Source organism: Paroedura picta, chromosome 10, assembly GCF_049243985.1.
Source record: "Paroedura picta isolate Pp20150507F chromosome 10, Ppicta_v3.0, whole genome shotgun sequence".
Classification (NCBI taxonomy): Eukaryota; Metazoa; Chordata; class Lepidosauria; order Squamata; family Gekkonidae; genus Paroedura; species Paroedura picta.
The window spans coordinates 36578968-36606710 of record NC_135378.1 but is presented as its reverse complement, the minus strand read 5'-3'; the positions used below and the strand labels follow the sequence as shown (position 1 = coordinate 36606710).

General features: G+C 41.8%; 2 protein-coding genes across 6 annotated transcripts; one reads left to right on the top strand and one right to left on the bottom strand.

Moving 5' to 3' along the window:
- Positions 1-74: 74 nt before the first annotated feature.
- On the top strand, positions 75-12259 carry CFAP96 (cilia and flagella associated protein 96). 4 transcript variants are annotated; one of them, XM_077302235.1, is made up of 9 exons: positions 75-216; positions 1346-1437; positions 1686-1839; positions 3734-3953; positions 5904-6041; positions 6144-6219; positions 6821-7000; positions 9973-10145; positions 11599-12259. In XM_077302235.1, exons 3-9 carry the CDS (start codon positions 1743-1745, stop codon positions 11645-11647), a joined length of 933 nt encoding a protein of 310 aa, XP_077158350.1. In that variant the 5' UTR covers positions 75-216; positions 1346-1437; positions 1686-1742; the 3' UTR covers positions 11648-12259. The 4 variants fall into 4 exon arrangements, with proteins under 4 accessions (XP_077158350.1, XP_077158351.1, XP_077158349.1 ...); XM_077302236.1 differs by having other exon boundaries at positions 1674-1839; XM_077302234.1 differs by having other exon boundaries at positions 1346-1445; positions 1674-1839.
- On the bottom strand, positions 12193-25893 carry CCDC110 (coiled-coil domain containing 110). Of its 2 annotated transcripts, none has more exons than XM_077302228.1 (6): positions 25597-25893; positions 23327-23379; positions 21173-21238; positions 19412-19522; positions 15794-17867; positions 12193-12779 (listed from the first exon to the last, which is right to left on the bottom strand). In XM_077302228.1, exons 1-6 carry the CDS (start codon positions 25802-25804, stop codon positions 12610-12612), a joined length of 2682 nt encoding a protein of 893 aa, XP_077158343.1. In that variant the 5' UTR covers positions 25805-25893; the 3' UTR covers positions 12193-12609. The 2 variants fall into 2 exon arrangements, with proteins under 2 accessions (XP_077158343.1, XP_077158344.1); XM_077302229.1 differs by lacking the exon at positions 12193-12779 and adding an exon at positions 14580-14832.
- Between the last annotated feature and the right edge of the window lie 1850 nt (positions 25894-27743).

Here is a 27743-nt window from a genome sequence, read left to right as displayed (position 1 = left end):
CGCGCCTCGCTCTTCTGCTGGGGTATACCAAGTATTCACGGGGGGGGGGCGTAGAAATCCCCTCTTCATTCACAGGTTGGGCTTTTCCGAATCCAGGGCAACTTGGCGTCAACAAACCCTCTGTCCGGGCGAGATGTCCCGGCCGGAGAAGCGACTGGGAGGGAGGCGGCGGCCTGGGGACCCCCTGCACGCGCTCCTGCTGCGGAAGAGGAAGGGGTGAGTGGATTCTTCTGCGCGGACTGGGGGAGCTCTTTGGCAGGTCTGTCCGTTCCCTAACCCCGCCGCACCTTGGCCCTAGAGTGTAGGAATCAGCTCTGAAATGTGGGATGTGCATTAATGTTTATCTTCTGTCGATATAGTTATATTTCACGAGGTGGCTTACGACATCATTCTTTGCTCTGTCCTCACAACAACCTTGTGAGGCTAAGCCAATCAACATCTTCATCATCTTTATTTTTATAACTCACTCTTCTTATGAGGCTTAAGGAGGGTAATATTAGTCAGTAAAGAGACATGAATAACATTAAAAATATCCTAAAACAGTTAAAACATTTAAGCACTTGCAATAATGTTGTTGATGATGATAATCTTTATTTTCATAACTCATCCTTCCTGTGAGTCTCAGAGCGAGTAACATCAGTCAGTAATATCAAGAACATTAAAATATCATAAAATAGTTAAAACATTTTAGATCTAATAATAATAACAGCAACAATAAGAATCCTTCCTGTAAGGCTCAGAGTGGGTAATGTAAGTCAGTAATATCATCATAAATAACAATAAAAATATCCTAAAACTGTTAAAAACGTAGAACTTCCAATCATAATCATCTTTAGTTTTATAAGCCACCCTTCCCATGAGGCTCAAGGCAGGTAATATCATTCAGTAAACAGTAATAAATAACATTAAGATTATCCTTTTTCAGAGCTTTTGGATCCACAGAAGGCATATATTAAAGTCCTGAACATGTCTCGCTTGTTGATTCCAGCCATTAAAGAGCAAGTAGTAATTGATAAATCAGGCAAATCAGTCACTTTAAGACTATTTGGTTTTGATTTTGTAATCTGTGCTGTGTCTTTCTTCCAGTACAACGTACTATAATTACAGTTCATAAAGAAATAGCTAGTCAGTCAGCAGAAGCTTTAAATGTTAGGGTTGTCTTGTATGTTACACGCTTGAATTCTAAACTGTTTATTGAAACTTGGCAGGGGAAAGGTATATTTTAAAGATATAACGATAATACTACTTAACAACACAGGAAAGTATTGATTTTTTTTACGTCCAGGCTAATAACAAAAAAAGTTCCTGAAGAACTCAAGCGCATGTATGTTGTTTTGTTTCCCAGCTCCTGCTTTCAAGCCCTTCACCTCACTCCAGAGACACAAGCACTGGGGAAGGTTGAACAGTAGTGGGGAAGACAACCCATCATGCTCACAGGTGTACTGGTAATAAAAATGATTGGTTTATAGTTGTATTGGGGGAAGATGCAGTAGCTGTGTGGCTCTTTGAATTCCCAATGTGGCTCTCAAGATTAGTGGAGTACCATTGGCTGAAAGCTACCTTTTGATTCATATCTCAGCTATCCTGGTAAAATGCTTTATTTTGGCTTGTTGATCATATTACTGTTGTGGATTATGTAGGCTGACGACTGAAATCTGTGTTTTGATTCTGAGCCTTCTTTCTAGGGATCATAACGTGTCTGCCCATTTGCTAGCGTGATTGGTTACCACACAGTATCAGCCATGCCTTCAGAAGGGAAAACAGATATGGAGAGGATTGGCCTCTTTAGTGAAATGGAATATGTTACAATTGGGGATAAGTATGTCTCACGCTTTGACCGTAAGTATACTTCCTCTGATATTTTCATCACTGTGCAATACAGCTGTTTTATGCTTTTAATTATTTTTTTCTGGTTTATTGAAACAATTTGTAAAAAATGGTTAACAATATTTTAAACATTAAGCAATCATATTTTAATTATTTTTTGAAGATTGCTTCATGTATGATCCTTCAGTGGCAAATAAACATGCAGACTCAATGTCAATAGATGAACTCGTAAAGGAGTTCCTTGCTCCCAGGTAGAGAGAGAGTTTGACCCATGCTGAACGGGGGAATGGGCTGATATTTTACTGTCCGCCATCTCATGTTATTATTCTCTTATGTTTTAGGAGGTATTTTAGGGGATTTTATTGTATTTTATTGATCTTGTAAACCGCTGTGAGACATGCGAGAGCAGCGGTATATAAGTATAAATAAATAAATAAATAAATAAATAAATAAATAAATAAATAAATAAATAAATAAAAGTTGAGCTAGGAAATTGAGGAGGAGGGGGCTCATTTTGACCAGCAACAGCCTACGGTGGAGTCTTGTAACTTTGTAGCTACCAGTATGTATAAGTCAAGAGTTGTCAGGTATTCCCAAAATGGACATCTATGACAGATGATCATGGATCTCAATTGAATGAAAATCACATAGAACAAGGGCTGCAGTCAGGAGGAGAAGTAGGCAAAGTCAAGCAGAGAAACTGGTAGGATAAACCAGTTTTATTAGGATGTTTTGCTGATATTGAAGCATAAATTGACATCATAGAGCTGCCCATGCCTTCGTTGCCTGATACAACAAAGAACTGCATGAACAGAAGGCTGGAAAAAGTCTCAATATACCATCACACTAGGCCAGCCACACTGGTGCAAGCTTTGAGCCTGACACATTGTCAGGGGATTGGGCCTGGTAGGCAGAATAGGCTTATATACTCTGCTACAGGAAAGATGCTACTATAGCTCTGTACTGTTGCTGTGCCCCCTACAGTTTTGGTGAGCTAGGCCCTTTCCCTCTGGTGACTTTCCTTTGCAAAAGTGCCTGGGTTTAATTCCAACATAAGTCATTATGACAAACATGTTACATAAAACGGCAGTAGCCTTCAATTGAGCCCAGGTTCTCTTAGTAGATATCTTACCAGCAATTCCACCCAAGCCCATTTTGACCTACGGACTCTGTGATGAGGAAATGTTTTTTGTCCTTACAGAGTCATCTCTCAAATTCTGTGACTGCAGTCTGTGCTCTCAAAACTTTTTGCCATTGTGTACAGCTAATTGTGCTGGTAATTTCCATAGATGATTAATTTTGCACACAACTGCCTCTTTTGTCATGTAGTGTTGCTGATAGCAGTCACAGGAACTGGTTCAAATCTGGCTGCTTATGCATTTTGGGTCCCATCCAGCAAATTATTCTGTATTTTTATCTGGATCGAAGATCCAGAAACATTCAAGCTATGGGCCGTCTGGGGTGGTAGTAAAGAGCTATTCCTGGAAACTGTTTTTTGGAAACACCAAAAGGAGAATCCAAAAACAGAAGCCGTGTAATAACTTTTATTAGGACCAAACAAAATGACACAAAAGAGTGTGCAAAATTTTGGAGAACTTAGAAGCTTGCACTTTGCTTTGGTCCCTTTTGGTTGGTAACCTGATCAAATTACATGGCTTTGTTGGGGGGGGTTGCTTTGGACCAACTGCAGTTTCCTAATACTCCAAGGAATAATGGACCATGTGCTTCTCTCTGGCCTTCCCGACAGTTGAGTAGCAGCAGGATGCAACTTGAAGCCTCCTTCAGTCTGGGGGGAATGTCTGAGATCAGGAAGTGAGGATGTAGAGATGCACAAATCCATAATGATAAGCAAAAGCCAGGGGGAGTGCAGGGCCACTAGTGACAGCAGCACCTACTCATTTTCAAGGCCCTTTTAACGAAGCTGCAAGCAAGAACAGGCAGATGCTGCCAGGGGGTAGCAAAGAGAAGTCCGCTCTCCAGGCGGGTTACTTTGACCCAGCGTACGGAAGAATTTTTGAAGGCGAAAGTTACTCAAACCCCGTTCAGCTACGGAGAAGATATCGAATGGCAGAATCCAAGAAAAACTTGAGCAAACCTTTCCTGCCCAGTAATGGAGAGAAAATGCCGTAAGTTCAGGGGAAGAGGTGTGAAAGTTGTTTTTTGGTCTCTGTAAAAAGCTGACAATAGGGTTTAAAAAAAATTCCTGCTGAATCAAACTATTTATTCCTAATTTTTAAAGGAAGTCTCTGATGCCACTGACACTCTCTGCACCCAAGTCAAAAGTATTTTCTTCTATGAGAAGGGAATGGTCAGCCACTGTAAATGTAAGATTCCCATGGATGCATATTTCTTTCTCATAAAGGTCATGCTCATGGGGCTCTGGATCGTGGACAAAGGGGTACACTTGTATAATTCTTGTATAATTTATTGCGCCATGTCTTCCGTTCTGTTTTTAAATTTCTGCTTGGTTCTACGATCCTAGACCTATTTATTGAATACCCTGTCCTGTGGATTGCATTTAATCACTTTGAGTAATCCACCCTGAGTCCAAGTGAGAAAGTCCAAGTGATAAATGATGCAAATAAAAACAATAATAAATGTTTGGATGGGCACAGAGGTGGGAGGTCCTGCAAGAATGTAGGTTTAGGCAGTGTTGGAAGTCAAAATAAAACTTTCCTGCACCGTGTATTTCTTAAGCCTGAGAGCACATTAGGATAGGAACAATTAACTTATGCTAGGAGAAGCCACCAGGAGATGACTTTTTGCTGTGTTTTTTTCTAGTTGCCTATTCTAACACATACACACATAATCTGTGTAGGGGAAATCTATACACCGTAACAAGAAATACAGCACTATTTTTCTGTGGTAGCATTTCTTACGGTTGGATCTTGATTTTGTCACATCATAAGACATTTATGAGAAAGAGGAGACAGAGAAGAATATTAGAGAAGTGTCACTGGATATTTCTTGATTAAGTAAACTAAATAACAAAGTATATTCCTAAGAATTTCAAGAAGCACAATTATGCTGCTTTCACCATCCTGGAGAAACCTGTTTTTATTCCCCTTTTACTTCTTTCCCCATAAGCATTGCCAGCTCTCACCACTTCTCCTTTACTGCCTTGACTAGGGCTGGTTATGCAGCTAAGCCAACTTTTTGAGGGGGCACTGATGGACTGCAGGGACCTGGCTGCTTTCCAGCTACAGGGCTTGCACAATCAGTGACTGGCATCAGCTCCTGGGTCTATGCTATTGCTGGCCAGGTTCCAGCCAAGTGTTGCCACAGAGACTTGGCTTGGACCCCTTCCAGTGTTGCATGAACCAAGGAAAAGATGTATGTTTGTCTTGCTGGGAAGAACCAAACACCTTGAAGTAGTCCTGGCCTCAACTGTTCTTCTGTACCCCGAATTCACAACCCCAACCTTGGTAACCATCTTCCTAGGCTTGTCCAAAACCATCTTTTGGTATCTTGAAGACCATTCTTATCCATCTGCTAGCTTCTTTTTCTCTGGGATCTCCTCATCCAGTAGTGAGGGAATACAGATGAAGATAGGGCAAATATTTTCTACCCTGCTAGTGCATGTTCCGATAGAACAAACACACCCCTCCCAAACTCATTTTTAGATATGTTTCTGGCAGCTTTCTTAAATCCCTCATTTCTGTTTGCATACTTGTAAATGGATATTTCCATTTGGGTTGATATAATCTGAGAATTCATCTGTGAAAGTTTAGCATGTGAAAGAAACAGAAAATGAAAGAAAGACAAAACAACAAGAATGGGATAGCTGTAGCTTTTCATTTCCCTAGAATAATTTAGACACTGCTCCATGACTGACAAAGAATGAATCTCTGGTCTTCTATAGTCTGTTTGTTCTTCCATCATTAACAAAGAAAATGTCCCTAAAATATTGACCAAAATAATGATGAACTGTAATCAGCCAAAGGTTGGCCTATGCAGAAATCCACATAATTTTCTATATCCTAATGCTGATTATTTCAGTTCTAATTTCTAACATAAGCAATCTAGCAGTTCAGTGGATAGCACATGCAGCAAAGAAATAATGTTTTTTCTCTCAGTTGTGGTATAGGAACCTATTATGGAACCATCGGTGGTCCATGCACCTTCTTTAGTTCACTAAGGAAAGACAAACTCATTTATGTGCCACCTGGGAAGAATCTGTACACCAATCCAGGAAAGAAAGGAACTGGCTATGGGTAAACCATTGCATTTACTAAACTGCGGCTTGTAATCTATTTTTTAAACTTTGAAAACTGTCAAATATTGGCATCAACCGCTGTTTCATTTTCTTTACCCAGGTATCCAAATATTACAATAGGTAAACAGTACTCTCATTCAGTTGAACTATATGACATAGGAAGAATAACTTATAAGGTAAAAGTCTCTTGGATTATTTCTGTTTAATGACAGTATGCCTCCACAAAAAGATTAGATCTTACCTGACTATACCTGCATTGTTGTACATGAATTCTTTGTGGAATGCCAGTAAAGGTTAATGGACGAATGAATTCTATGATTCCTAAAGAACAGGGTATGACTGTTGTTTGATATATTTGCAGAATCACAGCAGAGAATTGCTGGAAGGCATCCACTTGTAATGCTAAGCTGAAGTGTTTTGGTTAAGAGGACACTGATAACAGGGGGAAGGGGAAAATCCAGCCATGCTTTCAGTGCTGTCCCTACTGTTTCAGAAGTACATGTCCTTTCCCTAGTGTAGGATGCTATCCCATGTGAAACTGTGGCAAGGAGGTACAAGTGTGAGGTCTGCAAGTTCTCCTCCTCCTCTGTTACTTGCTTTCTGCAGCTCTTCCCTTGGGATGCTCATGGCACGCATTTTGCATTAACAGTCTGGTACATCCACCCACTTCCTATCATTTACTATCAAATATAACCTCTTTTCAGATTGCTTCCCCCAGTAAAACTAATCTGAATTGAATGCATGTCATGTAATCCCCTCACCCTGCGGTTTTCATAGAAAATGTCTGAAGAACACCATCGGCTGTTGAAAGGTGGGCCTTTCAAACTGAACCTTTATCCCCGGGAGTATTTTGACATAAATCCTTACCATGATGAAGGACCGATGGCAGCACCAAAGAAAGAACCCCCACAAGTACAAATTCGAATTGCCTTTAAGCCAAGTTCTCCAGGAAAGAAGGTAAGATTGTTCCCAAAAATGTCAGCCAAATCTATTCTTCCTTTATCTCGTAGGAAACCAAATATTTTTAAGGCTTGTTTTTAACATTGCCATTGTCTTCCTGTTTAGCTAGGCAAATAAAACAATTATTAACGAGTATTGATTGCTTGTTTCAAAATGTAAACTGAAAAATGTTATTGTTCAAATCAGTTATTTCAGTTACAAGCAGAGTAATAATTTTACCTGTCTGGGGTGATGGTTTGAAATCAGGAGAATATCAATACACAAAAGAAATAAAGGGATACTATTTTATAATTAAAAAATCCAGCTTGGTTAAATTTTTAACCAGTCTACTTTGATATCTAAGCTTTTCTATCAAAGCAGCATGCTAGCAGGGACCCTAAGCTGCTTACATGGTTCTCTTTGTCTGCCTTTATCCTCACAGCAATCTGGTGAGGAACACTAGGCCCTAGGTCACTCACTGAGTTTCCTTGGCACAAGGAAGATTCATACCTGGGTCTCCTAGATGCTATTCCAACACTCTAACCACTACACCACATGTTCTGTATAGGGATGGGCATGAACTGGGAAAATGTAGTTCACGGTGTGCCCAGTTCATGAGTCACAAACTGTCACAAGCTTTTAAGAGCCAAATGAACTGGTTTGATTTGTCACACGGTAGGAGCCTCTCCGGCATGTTAGAAACACCAAACCTGCAGGGAATCTTTGGCTGACTCGACTCTACTTGCCCCATCCAAGTTTGGTGAGGATTGGATTTACAGGGTCTGAGTCCCCTCCGTGTTTTCAGTGGAGGAGAAAAACAGCAAAAGCAAGGGCAGTAAGCCCACAAGAACACAATCAAACCCAACAGAAACAGTGCAATATCCTTCTGCCCAGCAGAATCATTGCCATTGGGGCAATGCCAGCTCAACAGGATTGATATCTACAGAATCACAATCCAATTAGGGGGGAAGGCTGGCAGAACCAATGTACCCAGAAGAACCCATGGCCTATGTGGCAATGCCAACTCAATCACAATCCAAGCCGAGGGGGGAAGAAAGTATTTTTGTGAGCTCAGAAGATCCAGTACAATGTACAGAGTGCCCAGCAGTACCACAAGAATCAGAGTGCCCAGCAGAATGCAGTGACACAAGCATTTTATGGTTAAAAAGTCTGATCTCAAAGCACAGAGTTAGAAATCCAACCCATGGAGATAAGATTTTGCAAACTGTGCAAGAAAATGGGAATTAAACACAAAGGAACCCTGGTAAAGGGTGGGGGGCCCTCTTGAAATTTAAAACTAACAATAGTGTTTCCACATTGGGAAAATTCAGATCTCTATTGCTTTGAATTTTGGTAAACATTGTGTTTGAGCGGAGATTGTCCGCAAGTGCATTCATTATTAGCATGAACCTCTATGAACTGCTTTAAAGTTTGTGGAAAGTTCATGCTGGAACTTCAGTTTGTCAAGCATGAACTGCCCAAAATTGAACTGCTTCATGCCATTCCTAGCTGTATATTAGTGACAGGTTGTATACTTTCCTCAAGAGGGATACAAAGACCAGAAGTTAGTAACTGGTTTGTTATTTTAGAAATGTCAGCATGTACTTGAGCCCACAAATGGTCTAGCGCATCACAAATGTACCATATATGATAAAATGTCAATTTCCCCCTCTTACAGTAGAAAGACCAGCTTCTGTCTGTGTCAGGGCTTGAGTGGTGAAAGAATTTATTGATGTTCCAGTTTTAAGATGGTCCTTCTGATTTTAATGGCCAAAAGAGAGACATAAATGTACCAGATTAGCCTATATTTCTTACCCATGCAGATAGGATGCACTCTGAATACATTGGCTAAGTGATAAATTTTGTTTGAGCTGATGGAGTTACTGAGTAAACTTAAGGTCTTGGTAATTACCTTTAAGGCAATTCGCAGTCTGGGACAGATGTACCTGAGGGACCGTCTCTCTGCCTACACCTCTCAAAGAGTGTTACCCTAAGCCAATTCCAATGATCCCTGTCCCAAAAGAAACACATCTGGCTTCAACCAGGACCAGGGCGTTCTCTATCCTGGCCCCCACTTGGTTGAACAAGCTCCCAGGGGAGATCCAGGCCCTGACAGTTCTGCAGGGCCTGCAAAAGGGAACTCCTCCACCAAGTGTTTGGTTGAGGCCAATGAAACTGACAACTATGGGGCCTCCAGAATTCTCCCCCCCTCCATTTGACCAATATATAGGGTTAGGATAGAATTGATAAATAATAAATGTTCTGTGTGATATTACTGTTGCTTGATTGATGTAGTTGACTGATGCAGTTACCATATTATATATGTATTATTAGTTTCATGTTCCTTGTGAACTGCCTTGAACCGCAAGGGAGGGCTCAAGCCACAAGAAATGTAAGAAATAAATAACTGCATAATAAAACATAATTGATAAATACAACTCTTGCAAAAGCATTATGTGGGATGGGGGATGCAGCAAAGCTAGGGAAAATCCAGAAGATCGATAATTGCATGAGAATATTCTAGGTAAGGGGGGAATAAGCCTGCATCAGTCTTGGTAGTGGGGCAGTGGAAGAGGGGCCATGGAACAAAATCTCCATGGAAACAGCTTGAGAGAAGGTGTGATTATAAATGCTGCAAGCCATCTTGGAGCAAATGGTGCTATAAAAGAATTATTCAACAATATGGACTAGCTTAGACAATAAAAACTCAGGGATGAAATGAAGGTATTAAATTACTTCACCTTAGAAATAACTTTAAAACAAATTGCTAAACATGCCTGCTATTTGTTTGGGTAACGGGGGAAAGAGGCAAAATTGCCTTTGAGCTCCCCAAACACAAAGTGTGAGTGGAAGAGGCAGAAAGCAGCCATTTTATGCTATGGCCTTTTCTTTGAGTCTTTCATCCTCCTCAAAGACCTGAATGCTGTTTGCATTAACTAAGTATTTGTAACCAGTGCCCTGCAACTGTTAATGTTTATTTGTCCTTCTAGCCAGGTGGCATGAAAGCAGGCACATTTGACCCTTTTCCGGCGTATTCCTCAGACCCATATGTAGTGAAGGTGCCTAAACCTCTCACGACCAACAAACAAGGACGCATATTTAATTCTTCTTCTATGACAAGGAGCAGACCAGTAAGAAGTATCATGGCGGCCAATGTTGAAAAGTAAGTATGACTTCTTATATAGGTCTACATTTCTTGCCAGTTAAGTCAAGGGCTCAAATCCTTTCATCCGAGTGGTAGATGCTCTCCCTTGCTTTACTGCACAATGAAGGAAATGTAATCTGAGTACATTCCAGGGTATTCCAATGTATTCTTACATGATACATTCCATGATTAAGCCGTTCCACTGAAAACTTCCCGGCTCAAATTAAATTGAAATTATTTCCTAAAATAATTAATCCTGCTTTGCAACTCACACAGGGGCAAGCACTGTGGTGCGCCAGATCCACAAAACTTGTAGTCTGCCTCGCAAAACTCAGCCCAGCTAGTCATGATGGTAGCTGCCTGTTTCTCCTGCCTGCCTCACACTGTAAAAAGAGAGAGCTGGGGAGGTTTCTTTATCTTTCAGATCACAACTCATGGTCTAATTGCAGCTACATTCTAAAATTCAATAAGTTTAGTGCATAGATTGTTCTGTTTTCTGTGCCAGTGCAAGCATCTAAAAGGTGGGAAAAAGTGCACATCAGTGGTGTACCACATAAGAGCAATCAGTGTGACTGTACCATATAGCAGCAGCATCTAATGTGGCTGCATGCTTTGGTCTAAGTTACGAATTCATCAGATCTGCCACCCCAAAAGGTCTCTTCTGCCAACATCCTTAATAAAAACTCACAGTTGAATCCTAGAGTTAGTCCCTTCTCAATCCACTGAAGTCAATGGGCTTAGAGCAGTGTAACTCTTTTTAGGATTGCACTATTAGTAAAGTGAGATGACCTTTAATGGAAGTGGGGGGAGGTAGCGGGAAGGAGCATCCTTCTGATGCCTTTCTGACTAGGGATTGCAAGTAATGTGTGTTTCCAGAAGCCAATCTTAAGAGTTGGTCAGAAATGGAATTTCCTCTAATTTGGATAGCATTTTAACTATGCTATACACTAGACAAGGCTGGGAGGATGTTGATAGGCTTCAGCCTGTTACTTGATCTTCCCAGGATTCCAGCTATTATGTAAACAGGAAACATCCTATTATATTACATTACAGCTGCTTTATTCCAGATCAGACCATTGGTCTATTGAGGTCTGTATTATTTACTCACACTGGCAGGGGCTTGCCAAGGTTGAGGTCTTTCCCACCATGTACTCTCTGGTCCTTTCAACTGGTAATACTAGGAGTTGAATCCAGAGGACCTTCTGCAGATGCTCAACCACTTATTCCTGGTCCCTCCCTAAAAGCTGTACAATGTTCCCTATTCACTTGTTTATCACAGTTGGATACTTCTGGACGCAGTGCTTAATGCCTCAGTACTACTGACTACCACATAAGACCCTATAGATTGCTTGGAGAGCAATACCTTACCTTACCTAAGGGAAGTGAAGATTAAATCCACAGATCTATGGATTATTTCTGAGACAGTAACCATGCTTCAAGTAACTCTTATAACATTTTCTTTATATTTCAGATCATTAAATGTTACAAATTATAAGGATCCACACCTGACAACATATTAGCTGTGCAAAAACAAGGTGAATGATCTTTTCTCGGTTCTATAGCATTTGAACAACTCAGGGGCCTCCTGAAATAAATGAAATTTCTGTGGCTGAAATAGGTCAAATATTGCAACACCTTACCACACTTGTATCCCACTTCTGACAGTATTTCAACATATAAACAAGCAAATTGATATTTACCAATAATGTCATAAAACATGGATATTTTGATGCAAATTGTATTTAAGCTGTTAGGTACATGTTTATATGTTATGTGTTAGATAAAATTCTCTATATATTACCAACAGTAAACATGTACTCTTTACACTGTAAACAAAGTCAAGATTTTTTAAAGCCATTTGTCACCCAGACTGAATCAAACTTGAATGTTTCTTAAGAGGATTTAGTACTTACTTCTAGTTAATAGATACTTAGATAAATGTATGCGTTTTACTGGATTGTTTTTCCCTTTACTGACTATAAATGTTCTGAAAAGCATTAATGTTTGAAAACATAGCACAACAAAGAAAATTCCATTCTCTTAAACTCTTAAATATTCAGATTCTTTTAAAATGTTTTGTATTTTTATTCATTAAAGTTTTGCATTTTGTTAGAAATGCATTTTATTCCTGAGTTACTTCCTTTCCATTGACTGAACAGTAATACTGACTACAAAACTCAGGTAAATACTTCTCAGAATGTAATAATATACGAATAACTTCCCAAACTATTCAAGGCAAATGAGGGAAGGGGATAGTAAGGAAGTTTTATAAATATTAGATATGAGTTCTGCAGTTGAGCTGGTTTTCCCCATCCAAGCCTCAAACATGTTTCTCTTCCCAGTTTCTTTGTTCTTGAATTTCTGATAGCTCTGCTCCTTGCTATATTACTTGAGCAGGGAGACTGGGAAGATACTTAGCCTCTAAATTATGTGTGTGTGTGTTGTGCAAGCAAAACTTGTATGCAGAGCCTGCAACAAAGCATTAAGTTGTTGTGCAGAGTGTGCTGTATTTCTTCTGGACAGCAGTGTGAAAGCTCGACTCCCTGATGACAGATGTGGTGCAGCTGACTGAAAGGGTGCTGTAATGCTGCCGGACATTGCTGGGCTCCTCCTCTTCCAGTTTCCTTCGTATTTCAGCAATCCTGCCACATTCTAGCAAATTGGAAATTTTGGAAAAAGTTGTTAGGATAGCATCAGATCTAAATAAGCAGCCCGTCAAAAAGTGGTGGTGTAAGAGAAAGTATTGCAGGTAAGCAGGAACAGAGTAGTATACTGCGGAAAGTAATCCTGAAAAAGTCACTGGAGGACAGTGTAATGGCCTTTCCCTTTCCCCAAATATACATGTTAATGGAGATGCCTTAAAGGCTGACTTTGTGAGAATGCAATTATCTATGTCAGAGGTGTCAAGGCAGATGGTGCAATCTATTGATGCATTGCTTGATTAGGATTCCCCTATGCAGCAGTGCTCCAAGCAGGGGAAGGGGACTATGGCAGCTGCTTACCTTTGACCTTGGTGTACAAGGAAGTTCTAAGGAGAGCATGCGATGCAAAACTTCCGTCCTTTTCCATAGGACTAAGGTGGCACCCTCCCATTAAACACTGATTTCATATCTTGGCACCAGGATGCCCCAGGCTAGCCTGATCTCTGAAACTAAGCAAGTTTGTACTTGGGGCAGGAAATCACCAAGGAAGTCCAGGGTTTTCACACAAAGGCAAGAAACTGCAAACCACCTTTAAGCATCTCTTGCCCTGAAAACTCTACCAGATCACCATAAATCAGCAGCGACTTGATGGTTATTTCTATTACTATCTTCATACCAGATTAACGAATAGGTCCTTTCTGACTTGCATTCATATGCAACTGATAGTCACAACTAGAAGTCTTCCTCTTACACCCTGGCTGGATTAGCTACAGCCAAGCAACTACACTGTAAAAACTGTCTTGAATTTGCCAAATTGCTGTTACAGAGGTTGGAGGTGCGGGGAAGGGAATTTGGAAAGTGAGTGAAGTGGATGGGTTAAATGACTGGCCTGCCCAGCTGTTAAATTTAAATAGCCTGAACAGCCCAAATGAATTGGACAAAGGTCCAGTAAATATTCAGGGAAGGTGCCTTCCTTGATCACTGGTTTGGGGGCTATGTTGATGTTGAGTTTTGGCTCATGAACCAGTTCATGCCCATCCCTACTTATGGGTACCATCATCAAAGGAACAAGATGAAGAGAAAAGCTAGATTTTATAGTTTTTCTGTACCCTAAGGAGTCTCAAAGCAGCTTACAATCACCTTCTTTTCTCCCCACAACAGTCATGTGAGGTAGGTAAAACTGAGAGAGTTCTGAGAAAACCACAACTGGCCTAAGGTCACCCAGCAGGCCTCATGTGGACAAGTGTGGAATTATACCCAGTTCTCCAGATTAGAGAGCATCACTCCTAACCACTACACCATGCTGGGTTGAGAACATAGAACCCTACATTAGAAAAGACATGTTGCTGTGGTATTCCTCTTCTAGAAAAAAGCAAATACCAAAAGCAACATCTCTGTAATGTTCAATTATTTGAATCCTACAGAGAACTTCAGTCGGTGGAGAGTGATTTTCACTGATTCCCATACAACTCAGGAGCAGAATTCAGGGCATCAGTGGAAGTGCTCAGGTTATGTGCAGTACGGCAGGTTAAATGTGCTGCAATATTCCCATATTAAGAATGTAAGTGTTAGCTCAGTAAATGTTAAGATCAAGCCATAAAGCATTTAAAATAGCAGTGAGCATATTGTGGATAGACATGATCAAATTTTATACCAGTTCACCAGATTCACCTAATATAATTTAATATCACAAGGAAATTTTAGACCTTCTCACCTAACTCATCCTCCAGAAGCAATGAGAAATCCTTCCATTCAAGGAAGATGTTTTATATAGGTGATTGTAATGGTCTTAGTTCATGCAGTTATGAAGACAATGCCCCTGCTTGTTCATGCTAGTGTCTTGCTTGCATGCTACCAAAATATAAGGGCAAAATGTGTGTGTGTTTTAAAAATATGATGTTTCATTATCACTGATTACATGTGAAAAATCATTCCAAATGTTTCTTGAGGGCTTAAGGGGAAAAGATAGTAATTAGATAAGGAGTTTAAAAATGGTTTTCAAAGAAGAAAGGTTTATTACAGTTTCTTTGAAGGACAGATTGTTGTAGTTTGTCTGGAATTGCCTGAAAGAAAAGACAATTTTATTCAAAACATACACATGTGCGCATTTGAACTCACACACACGAAGTTAATGGGAAGCATTCACTGCATAAAACCATTTATAGTACCCTACCCACTCATACAATCATCATGCCCCATGAATCAATCCAAAAAGCACCTGAAGTTAATCCTGATAGCGCTTCATTTATATTAATTGTAAAAAAGGCAAACAAAGCCTAATGTCACACTTGCAAAATATTGAGTGCTTTCCTTCCAATAAAGGATTATTTAATTTTTCCCAACATTTATATCTTTTACTGAATAAAAAACATACCACTGCAACTCTAGACATTCATGTCATATGGAGAAGTCTGAGTTTCACTGAAAGATTAACTATAGTTTTTTGATTTCTCAGCATATGTCCCTAGAATCATAGAGTTGGAAGGGACCTCATGGGTCATCTAGTCCAACCCCCTGCACTATGCAGGACATTCCTAAGCATCTAGTAATGGAGAGCATGACTTCTGAGGCACAAAAGACCTCTCCCACTCCAAGAGTAATTGGTGGATCAGGGCTACATTGAGAAGGGGGAAGATCTGAATGGGTATATGGAAAGGGATCCTGGAGCTCCCATTAAAAGTAACGGCTGCCTTCATGTTCATAAGACCCAGACTGGGAGGCTGAGGGAAGGATAAGTGCTTCATTCATGCTCATAGTCCTTTCTCACATAGATAGACTGTACCATGACATTTCAGGCACGTGATGCCCCCCTGATTTATTTAGAGGTTGTAACCTAAGTATCTTGTGTCAAACCTTAACCCTAACAAACCCATTGCTTTGCAAAAGACAATGGGATATGTATTGGTATTTTTATTGCAATGTTGTGAGCCGCCTCGAGCTGGCTGGTCTGGGAGGGGTGGTATATAAATTAAATAAAATTGATTTGAATTAATTGAGTTCTGTATATCAAAAAGCAGAACATACCTGGTGAGTTATATTTTACAGAAATATGCTGGAAACTAGACATTTCTTCACAAATTTTAGTGGGATTTGCGGAATCACCATCTGGCCTTCTGCTTCTTGAACTGTACCATGGCCTATAGCGTTCACTGAATAAAGCTGTGACTTGGTCTCTTAGGCTACCATTATTCCTATGAAGACGATTCACCTCAAACTGCAGTACATCTCTTTCATTCTCCATGGAACGCATTTCATTGTCCATCAGCAAGAGTTCCTCACTTAGTTTTCTTATTCTAGCTTTGTACTCTGAAACTTCCTGTTTGGATTCATGCAGTTCCTTTTTAAGAACCCAGTTGCTTTCTGTCATGCCACCTACCACCACTGACAGTCTCTCACACTCTCTTTCCATGTTGGACAAGTTGGTTTTTAAAATCCCAGTTTCCATTCTTGTGTTTTTACATTCATTCAGAAGTTTTTCTTCGGTGTTAGCTTTCTCTCTCTGGGCTTCCTCAATCTCCTTCTGGAGGACCTTTCTTAAATCAGTTGACTCCTGCAAAATCTTTTCAAGTTTTACTTTTTCCTCTTTAAGTGACTGTGACCTCCTAAGAATAGTTTCCGTATCAGACTGCCTGGTCTTTTCATTTTCTTTTAGTTGCTGTATTTCCTTCTGTTTTTCTTCAAGCTCATTTTCAAGCGCATTCTTTTCTGCTGTAAACTGACTTACTTTTTCTTCTAACCCTTTACGCTCTTCTTGAAGTGACGAGATTTGACTTTGCAAAGTTTCTAAGGCTGCAACAAGATCACCCTTTTCTTGTGTGAGAGCAGCCAGACTTTCATGGGCTTCCTGGTCCCTCTTCTGAAAATCATCCAAGCCCCTCATTATTCGTTGATTTTGAGCATAAAGCTGATTCTGTTTTTCTTCCAGAGTTCTCTTTTGCTGTTCAAGTTCCTTGCATTTCTTCAGCAACTTTTTAACTTCTTTAATGCATTCCTTGCAGTCTTTCTCTGATTTCACTAGCCTCTCTTGAATGTTGCTTTTCTCATCATGCAAATCCTTAATTTGATTCTGATATTTTGAGTTTTGCTCAGTCAGAGACTGTATAACATCAGTCAGAGGTTTCACTTGTTGCTTGAGATCTATGTTTTCACTCTGAAGAGCCACCACTCTTTTTTGGAGGGGTTCAGGCTCTTTGGGAGGTATTTCTAGCAATCCACTTTTTTTACAGCTCTCAGATCCAGCATCAATATCACAGGATTCCAAAACATTCTGTTTCTGAAACTCTTGTTTTGTGCCCAGCAGTTGTGGTTGGTTGTTCTTTTTTCTTTCCTCTATGTGTTCCAGAACAAAAGATTTATCTTCTGTTTTGGGCAATAAATTAAAATGCAATTTCTGAAACATGTTACTTTTAACAAATAAATCTTTGTTTTGGCTCTTACTCTCAATGTCTGATTGTACTGCAGTCTGATCATTTTCTTTTAAAGAGACCATGGTAATATGCAACTCATCTGCCGAATCCTCCAATTCAGAAGTCCTCTTAATTTTAGAGTCCTCATTTGGCAGAACAATTGCTTTTTCGGTGGGATCCAGTTCTGACAGATAACCAGAATCATTGTCTTTACCATGCAACACAGTGGAAGTATTCTGAGCTTCAAAGGTATATGGACGTTCATGCCTAGGAATCTTTCTATTGTCCTCTCTCTTGTCCCTGAAGGAAAAACTCACACTCTCTACCACGTGCTCATCCTCGTCTGTATAGAAGGCCCTGTCATCTTTAGAGCCACCATAGCTTTTAATTTCACTAAAGGAAGTACTTGCTTTTGTTTCAGAACCAACCCAAGGTTGAGAAAAAATGCTGCTGGCAGCATTCTTCAATTCATGCTCATTTTTAAATGTCATAATAGCTTTTTCTCTAGGAGTTTGGTCAGGAGCTTGAGCTTTTCCAACTGACTGATATTTTGACAGAAGGTGATATGGAACATTTCTATCTGTGACTGGATCTCCAAAGGTTTTGTTGGGACAGGTTTCTGGACACTGCTTGAACTCTTTATCAAGATGACGTTGGTTCTTTAAAAGTGATGCTTCTTGATGCCATCTAGGCTGAGGAGGGGGGAGAAAGAGAGAGAGAGAGAGAGATAATAATCCTTCTGGAAGCTTCACTATTTCACATATCCGAGTTATCACAGTTCCACAGGGCCTGCAAAATAGAGCTCTTCCGCCATGCATTTGGTTGAGGCCAGTGACAACATCTACCGGCAACCCACCCCCTCCTAGCCAGAGAAGCTCACACAGATGAAATGACACCTGAACATGTTATGTCATATTACGATTGTTGATGATGTTAAGATTGTTGACATAGTTACCTGAACAAGATAGGTTATGTTATGATGGTTGATGTTAAGATTGCTGACAGAGTTACCAAACTTATCTGTACATTGTTACTCATGAGTAACACTAATGAGCAGCAAGGGAAGGTGGTATATAAATAAAAACAAGCAAATAAAATACATAGAAAGAGGCATAACACAGCACCATAGATTGGTTACACCAGCTGTGTAGTTTGAAAATCTGGTACATATTTTATTTTCCAGCAGCAGTTTAATATAAAACATAGAAGAAAAAATGAAGGTGGCAGTGAAGAGTTTTTAAGCAGGAAATGTGGGTATTTATTATTTCCATTTGCTTATCTTAGCAGTCCAATCCTAAATAGAGTTATGCTCTTTTAAGTTCAAAGACTCTGGTGGATTCCGAGGGTTACTGCCATACTCAGAGCTGCATTTCTCAGGTGTTCTGTTTTCCCTTTAAAAACTTTACTGAGCCCCCCCCCCCCCCCATTCCTGATAATATATACTTTCCATCTCGGAAAAGAAAATTAAAGCAATGAAACTGAGACATATCTGTGTTTGGATAACCATACCTAGGGAGAAAAAAATAATAATTTCTACTTTGTTTAAAGCAGCGGTCCGCAACCTTTCGGGGGGAGAGGGCGTCCCGGGGGCCCAGCGCAAACACGCATGCGCGGACTGCTGCACACGCGCATTTGCGCCCGGCAGTCCGTGTATGCGCGTTTGTGCCGCCGCCATGCCGGCGGCCGCGGCTCCCCCTCCCGGCCCCTCCGGGCCGCCAGCAAATCGGCCGCCAAAGCGGCCGATTAGCTGGCGGCTCGGCAAGCTTCTCTTCCCTCCCCTCCCGAAACAAGAAGCTTGCCGGGCCGCGAGCTAATCGGCTGCTTTGGCGGCCGATTTGCTCGCGGCCTGGCAAGCTTCACGCTTGGGGGGGGTGGGAGGGAAGAAGGAGCCGCGACCCGGCGCCAAGGCCTTCGTGGCCCGCGGGTTTGGGACCACTGGTTTAAAGGATAAAAAGGAGTAAAAACTTGGAACAAGTGAATTCTGTGAAGCTGTAGGCTAAGTTTAGGTCAATATGAAATCAGATTTGGCATGATGGTGTATTGGATCCTCAAAAGACTTTAGAGGTAACGTTCCATAGACCTGAACGCTGACTTTAATAGGAGTCACTATTCCCAATGGGTGTAGCCACCTCTAATTCTATGTAGGATTGCACTGGTAATTCTCAGCAGTACCTTAACAGCTGGAAATGTACTTTCGCATATATACCCATTTGGCAGTAAGAAGGAAACAACCTACCTTAGCAACGTGGGTAGGCGTGCTGGTCAAAAGTAGAGGGTCTGGATTAAATTCAGGCCGTTTCACATCAGCAATATTTTTATTAAGTATCCCGCTGATTTCAGACTGAACCTGAAGAAATATGCAATAAGATGGTTATCCTTCTCCCTTACTCTAATATGGATCAGATTGTAAGATGTTTTAGCAAATAACTGCTTATACAACACTTAGTAGAATTTTAGGAGCTCACAATTTGTTATTAGGTAATGTACTAGTGGATAAGCAGTCATGCTCAGCCTGTCGACACAAAAATATTTACTCCATGGAAGAGAAATTTCTAACAATAAACCTTGAGAAAATAAATATTTGTTCACTGAGGATTTTCTCTATAGCTGTCTTTGAAAGGGGAACAACTATATAACCACAGGTGGTGGTAGTAGTTCTTGGAAATAGAAAAAGGGTCCTTTGAAATTTTAAATACCCTGTTTTGCCACTTCCTGTTGAATATTTGTGGTATCTTGCATTATATATGGCACTACCTGTTACTACCTGTTAACAAGGAATAAATTGCTTTTTAATAAAATGTTTGGCATTCAGAAGCCAGAACCTTCTGCAAAATTATCTGCAATTCTTGCCCCCACTAAGAGACTGCAGCTTGCTCTGTCTTTGTGTCTGCTCTCTTGAAACAGAGTATCACTGCAGGTGCTTACAACAAGAAGTTCTGAGAGCACAATATTTTTGAGAAACTGGTATGTGAAGCAACATGAGAGTGGGCTTTCAGAAGGCTAGCTGTGTGTGCCTCTGCCTTTCTGATAGCCAAATGTCCGCGTTTGCCTACTAATCTCCCTGTGCCTGGCTTCTTGGTGGGTTCTGTGCCTGGCTTCTGTCATGTTACTCTAATGGCTCATGAACTGGAAACTTTCCATCTATCCCTCTGAAATCTGGCAAGGAAAATTAGTTGGGAAAGGGGTGTCAACCTTGATGACTTCACAGAAAACAAAGCTGTGACAAACAACAATGCAAACAAATATAATTAATAAAACCTTTTGGAACAACAAAATAGCAATATACCTCTACTGGTGAGAAGATGAATGTTCTGTGTTTTGCATGTTTTGGTCTCAACCTCCCTTCACTGAAGGCTGAAGTCAGGAGACACTGAAATGTGAGCATGATAGAAGCTGTCCCACTTTCAGTGGCAGGGTCTGGATTTTATAGACCAAAGAGCATGAAGAGCAGCAGAGACAGATAGGAAGAGAAATGTTGTCTCAAATTGCCAGCAAGACATTTGGGAGATAAGGGAATGTGTGGCCTGTGGATAACTATAGTTGCCAGTCAGGATTTTTTATACATATTTGATTTTGTCTGTTTTAGGATATCTGATGAAATGTGCATGCACATGAAAGCTTATCCCCAGAATTAAATGTGGTTTTTAAAAGTGCCACTGGACTCAAACTTTGTCTTAGGGTGACTTAGTGTGGCCTTTTGTTATTGAGAAGTCCTATGATCCCCCCGCCGCCCATGTTTGTGAGACCTTACAGAGGTGACCTGTATGATGAGAGGAAAATGGAATCAAGGTTTACTTCTTTTTTGGGGGGGGTCCATGGGAAAAAATATGTTTCAGAAGAGGTGAGCATAGAAGAATTACAGGGATTTCCTAGCTAGTGTTGAGATTTCTCTGTTTACTTTAAGGTTTCAATAAACTTTGGATTAAAAAAATATTCCCCACTTAAACATGACCAAAGTTAACTCTTTATTTTATGAATATTTAGAATTTGCTCTTACCATGCTTACATTCTGCAAAGTCTGTTGTCGAAGGGCTTGAAATGATTCCAACTGAAGTTGTAGAACCTACATTATATACAAATTGTGAAGTGAAAAGCTAGAAATTGCCAGTGTGCTGTAAAAGTTTCACAGTACAAACCCAAATAGTTATATCTTTCAAAGCCCATTGAAGGCAATGGGCTTAAGAAGGGTATAACCACTTAGGATTGCACTGTCAAGATCCTTCTCTCTAAATGGGCATCCTAGCTGCTGTTAGTGTTATGGACTCTGGCCAGGGCCTCCAGAGGTTTGCAAAAGTTCACAAAGAACGGACACAAGAGATCTGGGTTTACTTACAAGGAACTCTTTAATGATCCATCAAAGTTATCAAAGCAGATGCAAACTAAGCTTCAGCCAGCTGGCCTCACGATGCACACATATACTCCACCAAGTTTAGCCAAACCTTGAGTTAAGAGCATAACTAAAACTAGACATCTTCTACCACAGATGCTGGTGGCAAGCCCAATGAATGATTAAGCTATCCCAGACACTTGGATGAGCCAGGCCATTTTGCACCTGGCTTCCAGTGGGGAGAAGAAACAACCCAGGCCTTGAAGATAAGCACTACTAAGAAGCATGAAAGTGGGAAAGTTTCCTCCAAAAGTAGCTAATACTGATCTCTCCCAGGACTCAGGGCAACTAGGCACCAGCAAGCCGCAAAGATGGAGTCATCCAGGCCAATACAGTTGGGACATATATTACTTTCTTAGCATGCTTTTCTTGACAAGAGTTCAGGATGCCATAAAGAATTTTCTTCTCCATTTTATCCTCAGTATGCTTAGTGTTTGTGTGGCCCTGATCTGCAGATGTTGACAGTCACAGAGAGAATGCTTGAAAAATATACAGATCTACGGAAACTGACATTTTTACTCCATCCTATGCATGACATATATAAGATTCTAAACTATGTGCACTGCTTTGCTGCCAGTAAGCATACTGGCATATGTGTGGAGCTGATGATTCAAAAGTGCTGCCAGAAGAACAGATGGAATAGACCCACCTTCATTTTTTATTCTAATGATGAAGTATGTATTTTCTTTAAAGACAAAAGCACTACACTTGAGGTATGTCCTAATATTTCTTAGCAAAATGTTAAAAAGAAGCAAATTTTCTCAGCCATTTGCCTGATGTGAACTAAGGCTCAAGAGAGAGAAAACTGGTTTTCCCCTGTCCCCAAGATATGAAGGCAGTTTGTCAAGATCATCACTGAGTATGGTGTACACATTTAGCATTTTCCAGCCTACAGATTGTATCTGGCTAAATAAGGGTTTATAGATTTGTGCAGTACTTCAAAGACTTCCAGAATCTACTTGGACAGAGACAATACTTGGACAAAAGAAACTGTGTCCATGCAAGATACTCCCCTGCTGATTTTAGTTTTTCTTAGATGTGTCCTGTAATCTGAAATGTATCAGAGCAAACCCTATTTATTTCAGTGGAGACTGAATGGAGGAAGACATGGTAGATTTGCCTGCTTCATTTCACAGCTAAGAACTCTTGACCCAGCATAATCAACCAAAGCAATATAAATCAATAGGTGAAGTTTTTTAAGCAAATGGAGACAAAGGTTATAGCACCTGCTAATGTCTGCAAATCAAGCTGTTGTTAGACTGACAGGACTTGGTAACAAAAAAAGCTGCCTAAAAATATTTGTTTATTATTCAGCTTGTATACCACAAACGGCTCAGAGCAATTCACAACAATAAAGTAAAACAATCAATAAAACAGTATAAAACATTAAAATTAACAATTTACTGTCAGCAGCTAATGAAGCCCTCACCCACACCTCAGCCACCCTCCATCAGACCTGGGAGAGATGGTCCCTCAGATATGCAGGACCCAGACAGGGCCTTAAAAGTCAATACTAAAACCTTGACTCTGATCTGAAGCTGAACTGGCAACACATGTAGCTTGTGTTGGTTATGAGGTTCTGAGGTTCTGAGCGGCTGCATTTAGCACCAGCTGCAATTTCTGGGTCAGGGCCAATGTAACAAGAAGATAATATTCACAAGAATTTTGGTAAAGTTCAAATATAAATGAAGCCATAAACTTCTACTTTGCCATCCGTTATTCAGGTATAATCACAAACACATCACCTAAGTATCCAAAACTTACTTTTAATGTTGACTGGGCTTGGACTTGAACATTTTTTCCTGAAGCAAATTTATCTGAAAAATTAATGCAACAAACCCTGCAGATGTAACATCTATACAAGTATTAATTAATTAAACTTTGATTGCTACCAAAGGTAATGGCTGAGATGCTACATCTTCATTGCATGTCCTGCTTCTCATGGTTACTGATGGCATCAGTTTTTCCATTCTCCTGGACAGTCAGCTGTTCAGCAGACCCTAAATGGGGCCAGCTGAGTTCAAGAGTCTCTCAGTGTTTGAACTGAGAGGCTCCAAGGAAGTCTGCTTGACCTCAACCAGGGCCAGAGCCTTCTCTGTCCTGGCCCTCACCTGATGGAACAAGCTCCCAGAGGAGATCAGGACCCTAACAGAACTAAAACAGGGAGCTCCTCCACCAGGCATTCGGTTGAGGTGACTGGAACTAAAACTAAACAACATCTACTGGGCCCCTGAACCTCCCTCTCTTGAACCCATGTGACAGATATGACCAACCATGGTTCTGATTGTTCACTATGTTATAATGCTATTTGTTTATTGTTATTACTGTTACCTTTTATTCATTATAATCACAGAGTTTGATATATTGTTCTATTTAGGTCTATGCAAACCACCCTGAGCCTTAGGGTAGGGGAGTATACAAATGTAATAAATAAAATAAATTGCCAATTGTTTGTACAACAGTGTTCAAACTGCCAATGGCTGTAAATGGAGGAGGTGAGATAGCAGAAAAGGGGAAGAGACAGAAAGAAGACAAAGAGTAGAGGGGCAGACAATTAAGAAAGTGCCAAATGTATAGAAAGAAGGCACACTGAGAACAAACACTATGGATAGCAGACAAAAAAACATTAACAGTGGGGGATACAGTAGAGTGCTATGGGATGTAAAAAGAAAAAGATGGGATAAGACAGATAATATGCTGAATGTGATGAGAAAAAGGGGACAGAGATGGATGTATACATGTGTGGTGGTGCAGAAAAGAGAAGAGGCCATAAGGTATAAAAACGTGGAAGGATTGTGCCTGAAAAATGTTGCTACAGAGAGAGGATTGGGACCATGCTATAGCATGCCTCAGTAAATGAATTTTAAAAGCATATATCAGGTTCAAAAGGTAACACAAATGCGTTTTCACAGAGGTGCAGCATTGCTGAGTAAGTGGCAATACAAATATGTCTCTTTGCATGATTTCAATTCCACACTCATGCACTATGAAATGGTCACTAGTTGTCTGCTATACAAAACTGGACTTAGGCAAAAGCTGAGTAAATTACAGGTTAGGGCCTGAGGCTGTGAGGGGCCTCTAAATATAAACAAGTTACTCAATGTGGCTGCTAGTTTGGCCTTGCAGAGCCTGGATGGTGTCAAAATGTACCTGGAAGAAACAGGGAGGAAGGGGGACCCGGACAGTGACAAGAGGGCAGGGCCCACCCTGGCCAACCACATTGGTAAAAAGGAGCCAGGAGCCAGAGGAAAGGGAGGAGAGGCTGGGGAGGCAGTACAGAGGCTACAGATGGGAGCTGAAAATGGCATTGAACTTGAGGAGGAGGAGGCTGATTGAGCATGATGTGGCCAGCCAGATGACCAAGGGTGGTCTGCAGGCTGTGAAGGGGTAAGGAGTGTGACTGCACCTCAACACCCCCTGCAGAGGACTTGGAACCCCCAGAAGGCAAGGGGAGCTTGAAGCAGGCTTAGAGTAGGGGTGGAAGACTTGGGAAAGGCCTGGGGAGTCCTGGAGCACCAGATAAGGCAGGCCAGCAAGGGGACTTTGGATCCAGGACAGCTGCACAATGAGCAGAGGCGGCCTGCTGTTTACTAATTTACTTTCTCCTTATTTATGTAGTCTAGGAATTTCCATTTCAATGTAGCCGAATAGGTGTGCATACACATGAAAGCTCACACCCTGAATCAAACTCTGGTCTTGAAAGTGCCCCCCGGGTGTTCCAACTTTGTCATGCTACTCAGAGCAACACGGCTACCCCCATGAATCTATAGCTAGAGAAGCGAACTACTGTTCAAAAAAGGGCAAATATGCTAAGGTTAAATATCACATCGTGAGGAAGGGAGCCTGGAAGGGGGGGGGGCACCTCCCTAGCTCATAGAGCGGGACCCAATGACGTCACGACTCCCGCAGCCTAGGGAGCAGGTGCTGCGATGACGTCACAGCCCATCCCTACATACGCTCTAGGGGTCGGGGGGCTCCCCCGCTTCCCCCAAAAAACATTCCAGGGCGTTTGTCGCGGTGTAAAGCTGCTTCACCTGTGGCTCCTGCGCCCTGGGTCCCCGGCTCAGAGGCCAGCACGGAGGGCGAGGTCTTCTCCTGGTCCTCCCACCTCCACCTGGCGCGGCTGCCTCCGTGGTCGCATTCCCGGGTCCCTGCAGCCACACAGCCCCGGCTCAAGGAATCAGTGAACTGAGTGGGCTGCCTCCGTCGATCGCCCCCCGCAGGCCATTCACCGGCTTTCATCTCGCCAGGCGCCCGCCCTCGTTCAAACCGCGACTCTGCCGCCCAAACCGCCGCTCCGCCCAAGGCCGCCCCGCGTCGCTAAGCAACGGGCGCCCGGGAGACGAGAAGGGACGGTTCCTTCCCAGTACTACGCATGCGTGGCCGCGTGCCACCTGCAGACCGCAGGCGCCGCTTGCGGGATTCTTCGTCTTTAGCCGGGCGACTTCAGGAGGCTTGGAAACACCGAAGAGGCTTTTGGGGGTCGGGCCTGAATTCGGTGGCTCTCATCGTCTCTCGCCGGGGCGAGTCGGGGGGGGGGGGTCAGCTCTAGTTTGACGCCCCACTGCATGCGATGGACAAGACTTCGAGGAATATTTTCTTCCCTCCGCGACAAAATTGGCCGCTCCAGTTCGACAAGGATCTCGGTGGGGTGAGGGGTGTTCGTGCAGCCAACTGAAGGGCCCAGTGTCGCCCTCGAGACGCACGAAATGTGCCTGACTTGGCGCTCACCGTTCGGTTTCTGCGCTGTTACCCCTAGTATTGCATTGGGTTAATCTGAAAAAGGAAGGGGAGCTTCCGAAAGAGGGCCAGGACTCAGGAGCCCAAGATCCCCGGGCTCCTCCACCCCCGACATTTGCATTTCGAAATTGGGGTTTACAACGCGGTGCAATAAGTTGGGGAAAAGACTAGATGTGAATAACGCTTGGAGTCTCCCCCCACCCCCTCCGCCACCTCTCCTCTCCCTTTGCACAGATTTATGCTTAAATGAAAGGGCCTTTTACGAATAACTTTTACAAATAACTTCTATTAAAATATGACTGCTGTACAACAATAAAAAAGAAGTGTAGGCAATGTAGTGTGTTTTGGATTTGCAGGACACCTAACCCCAGGAAAGAGGTATGTGTTTGTGTGTGTGTGTGGGGGGGGGCACTAGGGACTTGGCCTAGAAACCAAAGGGGCAGCAGCCCACAAAAGTTTGGGAGCCACTATTATAGGGCATTGTGGGGGAAAGCTCTAACTTTGCCTTGTTACACTGTATTGGTCTGATGTAGCAGAACAAAGCTTGAGTCCAACTAAGTTTTATCCAAGCTGTAAGCACATGAAAGCCCACACCTTGAACAAATCTTTCTTGGTCTTAAAGATGCCATTGGACTCAAATGTTGTTCTGCTACTTCAGACCAACACAGCTACCCACTTGAATCTGCTTTGCATGTTTGTCCTTCTTGAATGGAGATTAGATAATGCAGGCTCAAATAGCACTCCTAAACAGGTCTACTCAGAAGTAAGTCCCATTTTTTCTAGTGGGTCTTACACCCATGAAAGTGTTAGGACCACAACCTTAATTAAATTACATGGTGCCAGTTTAAAGCAAAATTCAAGATACATCAGATGCTATTGGGATAGAGCAGCCTTTTTCAGCCTGTTGACTGGAGGAGCCCCTGAAATAAATGTTCAGGCTTTGAGGATCCCTGGAAGTTGTCAGCTAGGCACACCCCCTAAAGTGCCGTGAAGCTGGAAGTGACATCACCACTCACGATTCTTTCACTTCCTTCCCCAGTCTTTACAACTTCTACAGCAGCTGCCTCGTGTAGACGAAAGAAAGTCAGGAGCTGAGAAGACAGCCCAGATCCTCCATACATTGCCACAACTGACTCACCCTCCCTTTGATTTTTACATCCACAAATCACCCAATGAGCAGAGGCAGGCAGTTCCTTAGCTTATGGCCAAGTCTATTAAGGTAGGAGAGGAAAGGTCATGGACCCACTCTGGAGCTCCCTGGTTGGGAATCCCTGGGATAGAGAATCCAAAAATGGGCACTCTCACTTTGAAATATACATACTAATATTTTGAGTTTGCATAATTTATCTGGAGTTTCTCTAGTTTAGCTCAGCCATTTGTCAAGAGGATTTAAACAAACAGGGTAGGAGAGAATAAATAAAAAACAGGGTAAAAGCAGATT